Source organism: Salvelinus namaycush, chromosome 5 (assembly GCF_016432855.1).
Source record: "Salvelinus namaycush isolate Seneca chromosome 5, SaNama_1.0, whole genome shotgun sequence".
Taxonomy (NCBI): Eukaryota; Metazoa; Chordata; class Actinopteri; order Salmoniformes; family Salmonidae; genus Salvelinus; species Salvelinus namaycush.
This window is the reverse complement of record NC_052311.1, coordinates 61,140,641-61,146,640: the sequence shown is the minus strand read 5'-3', so window position 1 is coordinate 61,146,640 and position 6,000 is coordinate 61,140,641. Positions and strand designations below refer to the sequence as shown.

The following is a 6,000-nucleotide window of genomic DNA, read 5'->3' as shown; positions in this document are numbered from 1 at the left end:
CTGCAATGAGGAAAACATACCCCTCCAGCACTAATGAGAGGTTACTATAGTTCAACAAACTGTAGTCCACTACCCCTGTATGCTCCAACACAGAGAATGACCTTCTAGACTTACTATTTTAAGAATATTGCAAATAAAGTCATAAGACTTTGCCAGACTTTGTAGTTCTTGGACGTGGAGTTACGTACTGGCTATTCCAGGACAGTAGAGGTTTGTTGAGCCCAGCTTCTTTCTGTTGGAGACAGCACGGAGGAGCACTAATATAATGGACTTCTATCTATAGATCTACATAACAGTGGACAAATATGATACTGTGCATGCTGTATCACATGATAACACTGATAACACAGATCTGGGTGTGAGGTCAGTGAAGGGTAATGGCACTGAAAGTAGATCAGAGGGGAAGAAGCGCACATGTTATAGGCCTGATTTTTATATTTTATATTATGAAATTGATAGGTGTCAACAAGGATTCCATCACACAGCTTTCATTTATTCAGAGAAGTCAGAACAGGGATGACTTCAGGGAAGGGAGGAGGGAAGGATGGAATGGGGCCCAAATACTTGCCTTGCCAAAAAGACTAAGGGCTGGATTCAATCCGTATCGCAGAAGATCTGCATTAAAATGCAAAGGTCATTGAATGCAGTCAACGCAACGGTGGGAACACAGCTTTTAATTATTGGTCGCAAATCTTCAGTGCTATGGATTGAATAGAGCCCTAAATGGACTGGTCTGGTGGACTCAGAGACAGATCTGCACTGAGCACCAGAGTCAATGCAGTGCTGGTTAGTGATGCCACTGCAGAACTGTATCAATATCTTACCTAGTATAAGTATCTTGTGACCTAGTTTAATGGTCATACTCCACTTTAGGTCTGTATCTCTGTGCACTCACAGTCTGATGATTTACAATGGATATTTTATGACAAATTAATATCACATTATAAAACCTAAGGCAGGTTGAACCCCCCCCCCCCCAGATCAGACTGTGAATTACAGATCCAGTCAAATAAATACATTCCCACAAAATCTGATTAAATACGTGATCATGTGTGGTTTGAAACAAGACAGGACATGGACCATACCTCAGCTGGGCTCTCCGAAAAAGGGAGATGGGGGAGGGTTGGTTAATCTGGAGGAGAAGGTGGGAGTAGGCCACTCTTGGCGCGTGCTTCATTGTGCGATGTGGGGTCACCATAGGTCAGAAGTGGTGACTACTGATTACGTCAGCGTCCTGGGATATATAGAGGGACTCCGTCAGTCTGTCAGACACACTCTGGTTATTTTCTCTCTGAGACGGGAAAACAGGTAAGATTAACCTACTTTTCACTTGCATTTCTAGAGACTTCTTTTCATTGTTATTACTTCAAATGTCTATCTTTGTATGTTTTTGTTCTTATCTGAGCAAACACATAGGCCGGAATAACTTTTGTTCATCAGTTTATTTACTCAAAATATATGCACGTGAATGCCGTCAATGCAGTTGTTTATTTTATACCCCAAACTTTCCATAAATCTATACCCGTCTCTCAAAATCCGTTTGCGGTATTGTGGCGACATCTAGGTGTAGTTTATACAGCGGGAAAGACATCCAGCCAACCTTCTGTTTCTGAGCGCCATCCAATGCTCAGGACAGATATTAATAGAAACAATTGTTATGTTAGTTTACTAATTTGATCAAATGCAGGTCGAGTTTAAAATCTAAAATGTAAGGCTATCAAAGTTTTTTTGTCTTGCTCATGTAAAGTCAGCAATCTAAGTTGTGTGTAGGCTAGAGAACGCCAAGGGAGCTGTCCACTGTTCTGAATGCACTAACATAACAGCTGTTGATCAATAGTAATTGTTTAGGATGGCTTACATTTCACTTGTTTAGCACAGCTCCTGATGAAACCCTGACGGCATAATGCTACGATTTTGTTTTAACTCATAACTAACTCACATCATGCAAACCTTTTTATGATGGAGGATATTAAAGGCAGGGTGTTGTTACTAAATTTGTCCTTCCCTTGCAGCCAACAGTCAAGATGAAACTTTCCATTGCCATTGCCGTGTTGATGCTTGTGTTCGCCGCACACACAGGTATGAAGCCCTACCCTATTAGGCAGCCATTACACTCTCACTCTATCTAATCATTTTATTGCTCATTCACCTCCCTCAATACTGGCGTCAATACTAATGCATTATCACTGGTGACACGTATGTGATGTTTCTCTCTCACACAAACACACAAACGCATGCATACACACATGCACATGTACATGCATGTACACAAACACACAGCTTCACACACACACAAATACACTTGATACTACTCTATACAAATCCATTACTACTGAATGCGTAAGTCTGACCTCAAATACACATCAATACAAATGTATTATTATGAACACACATGTACCATATCTCTCTCTCTCTCTCTCTCTCTCTCTCTCTCTCTCTCTCTCTCTCTCTCTCTCTCTCCACCTTTCTCTCTTCATGATGAAACCCTCAGTCTACTCATTTTCCTGACTATTTCCCCTTCTGTTTATAGTTCTAACACTCTCCCCTTCTATTCATAGTTCTAACACTCTCCCCTTCTGTTCATAGTTCTAACACTCTCCCCTTCTGTTTATAGTTCTAACACTCTCCCCTTCTGTTCATAGTTCTAACACTCTCCCCTTCTATTCATAGTTCTAACACTCTCCCCTTCTGTTCATAGTTCTATCACTCTCCCCTTCTGTTCATAGTTCTAACACTCTCCCCTTCTATTCATAGTTCTAACACTCTCCCCTTCTGTTCATAGTTCTAACACTCTCCCCTTCTGTTCATAGTTCTAACACTCTCCCCTTCTGTTCATAGTTCTAACACTCTCCCCTTCTATTCATAGTTCTAACACTCTCCCCTTCTATTCATAGTTCTAACACTCTCCCCTTCTGTTCATAGTTCTAACACTCTCCCCTTCTATTCATAGTTCTAACACTCTCCCCTTCTGTTCATAGTTCTAACACTCTCCCCTTCTGTTTATAGTTCTAACACTCTTCCCTTCTGTTCATAGTTCTAACACGCTTCCCTTCTGTTTATAGTTCTAACACTCTTCCCTTCTGTTCATAGTTCTAACACTCTTCCCTTCTGTTTATAGTTCTAACACTCTCCCCTTCTGTTTATAGTTCTAACACTCTCCCCTTCTATTCATAGTTCTAACACTCTCCCCTTCTGTTTATAGTTCTAACACTCTTCCCTTCTGTTTATAGTTCTAACACTCTTCCCTTCTGTTCATAGTTCTAACACTATTCCCTTCTGTTTATAGTTCTAACACTCTTCCCTTCTGTTCATAGTTCTAACACTCTCCCCTTCTATTCATAGTTCTAACACTCTCCCCTTCTGTTCATAGTTCTAACACTCTCCCCTTCTATTCATAGTTCTAACACTCTCCCCTTCTGTTCATAGTTCTAACACTCTCCCCTTCTATTCATAGTTCTAACACTCTCCCCTTCTATTCATAGTTCTAACACTCTCCCCTTCTGTTCATAGTTCTAACACTCTCCCCTTCTATTCATAGTTCTAACACTCTCCCCTTCTGTTCATAGTTCTAACACTCTCCCCTTCTATTCATAGTTCTAACACTCTCCCCTTCTATTCATAGTTCTAACACTCTCCCCTTCTATTCATAGTTCTAACACTCTCCCCTTCTATTCATAGTTCTAACACTCTCCCCTTCTATTCATAGTTCTAACACTCTCCCCTTCTGTTCATAGTTCTAACACTCTCCCCTTCTATTCATAGTTCTAACACTCTCCCCTTCTGTTCATAATTCTAACACTCTCCCCTTCTGTTCATAGTTCTAACACTCTCCCCTTCTATTCATAGTTCTAACACTCTCCCCTTCTATTCATAGTTCTAACACTCTCCCCTTCTGTTCATAGTTCTAACACTCTTCCCTTCTGTTTATAGTTCTAACACTCTCCCCTTCTGTTCATAGTTCTAACCCTGCCTCCTTTCTCTCTCTCTACAGAGGCTCAGGAGGCTGAGAAGACCATTGAGGAGCATTTCGCCACCTTCGGCAATCAGATGAAGGAACTAACTGATGACCTGAGCGTCAAGACCAAGGACATGTTTGAAAAGATCGGGGACAGCGAGTTCGCCTCCAAGACCAAGTACACGCACACACACACCCCCCAAAACATAACCCAACATTTAATTAATTGGAGATCTACATTAGTACTCTGAAATAATTAAAGACTGAAATTACTCACTGTGTCTCTGTCTCCCCGTCTCCAGGAACTGGTTCACTGAGCAGTTTGACAAGATGAAGGCCAAGGTCGACGAGAACTTCCCCAAGCAGTAGTAAGCCTGTACACCTCTGACCCTGCCTGTCTAAGACCCCCCCACGCCCCCATCACGCTTCTTGCCTGGTGACGCGGTTGCCGTGACACTGACACCAAGGTTATATTCCCCCTCTGTGAAGAGACTGATGTCATCTCTGTGTAATTGTTATGGCTTGCTTTAATAAACATGGCTTGCTTTAATAACCTGAACAATAAAGACACCTTTGTGATAAAACTATATTTGTGGGTTGTTATATTATGCATTTGATTTGCTACAGTAAGAAGTCAACCTGTTCATTTTTAAAGAGACCAATGAGTCTAGGCAATGACAAGTTAGAAGTTATTCTGAACAATGAGTTTGATTGGCAATGATTTTTATTTGACAAGTGTCTCTTCAACTAATATATGGGGGGCACATCAATCAATCAAATGTATTTATAAAGCTCTATTTACATCAGACCGATGTCACAAAGTGCTATACAAATACCCAGCCTAAAACCCCAAACAGCAAGCAATGCAGATGTAGAAGCACGGTTTTATAAGGATATAAGGACATGAAGACCTGTACACATAATACAGACAGTATGCATAACATGTATAAAAAAAGTGCACAAAGACCAAACATTCACTTCGTCTCTGTTTATGATGCATTGTGGGATAGTTGTAGGATGTTAATGTGGTCAACGTGAATGGTCAGCTGACCAGTATGTCACATGGGTTAAAAACACCATGGTGGCCAGAGAAAGAATTAGTGCATTTTGACTGAAAGATACTATACTTAAAAGCAGTCTGCAACACATGTAATTTCACATTTTGCCCAGACACTTCTCTAACTGAGATTCAACAGTAAGACAAGTGTCTGTCAATGGCCCCTTTCTTCCATTCAACATGTTGGTTGTGTGCAGCCTTGAAAAGTATCTCTATGAACAATGTTCAATCTCTTGAAACTTCATGTTCCTGTGCTAAGATATGTTTACCCTAAAAAAAGATACAAACTTGTGTCACAATCAAAAATGGACTCTGGATTGATGCTGTTATTGAGCTCTCATTAACAATGAACACTCTGTAAAGCAATACAACAGAAATACTTTGATGCTCTGGATATCTTGTATCACTCTGGATATCCACTCGTCAATAGCTTTACTGAGAGATACTAACCCGGTCAAATAATTCTGCAGAATGAATTAATAGCAGAGAGTGTTCTATGAGAGATAGTGGTCTATCCATCTATGTCAATAGCAGACACCAAAGGGCAATTGGGAGCACTACACTTGCTGCTGGTCCTCCATTTCACAAGGCCCGTGCTAAAGTCAATGTTTATCCTGAGTTAATGATTACTATGCTGTCCCTGTTTACTGGAATCTGCTCCTGTGTTTGACCAGAGGTCAGGGGTCAGACGTAGGAGGGTTAGAGGGGGTCCAGGGGGCAAGAGGGTTGTGCACCCCACCAGGGAATACTCATATTTTCACCATATTTTCTGGTGGAGTGTCATGAGTGGGCAGCTTTAATCTGCTCTCTGTACCCTCTTCTCCCACAACAACCAACTATTGTGCTGTGTCTGTCGACAGGACCAGAGGTGAAGAGCAATAGCAGGAAAACAAGATTTGAAAATGACATCCACAGTTGGTCATGTATCAGTGTGTCATTCAGCATTATGCCTGAAACTGATGTGTTGCAGAGAGAGAGAGAGAGAGCG

General features: G+C 41.2%; 1 protein-coding gene across 1 annotated transcript; it reads left to right on the top strand.

Annotated features, from left to right (window-relative positions):
* Window positions 1-1,236: 1,236 nt before the first annotated feature.
* LOC120048624 (apolipoprotein C-I-like) lies at window positions 1,237-4,544 on the top strand. The gene is made up of 4 exons (XM_038994724.1): window positions 1,237-1,308; window positions 2,013-2,079; window positions 3,992-4,133; window positions 4,258-4,544. Exons 2-4 carry the CDS (start codon window positions 2,025-2,027, stop codon window positions 4,322-4,324), a joined length of 264 nt encoding a protein of 87 aa, XP_038850652.1. The 5' UTR covers window positions 1,237-1,308; window positions 2,013-2,024; the 3' UTR covers window positions 4,325-4,544.
* Window positions 4,545-6,000: the final 1,456 nt, after the last annotated feature.

Bases quoted from the DNA above. Each gene is read 5' to 3' on its own strand.
- LOC120048624 (XM_038994724.1), top strand. From the start codon at position 2,025: ATGAAACTTTCCATTGCCATTGCCGTGTTGATGCTTGTGTTCGCCGCA. The intron at 2,080-3,991 runs GTATGAAGCCCT...CTCTCTCTACAG, and splicing joins TGTGTTCGCCGCACACACAG to AGGCTCAGGAGGCTGAGAAG. The intron at 4,134-4,257 runs GTACACGCACAC...CCCCGTCTCCAG, and splicing joins GAGTTCGCCTCCAAGACCAA to GAACTGGTTCACTGAGCAGT.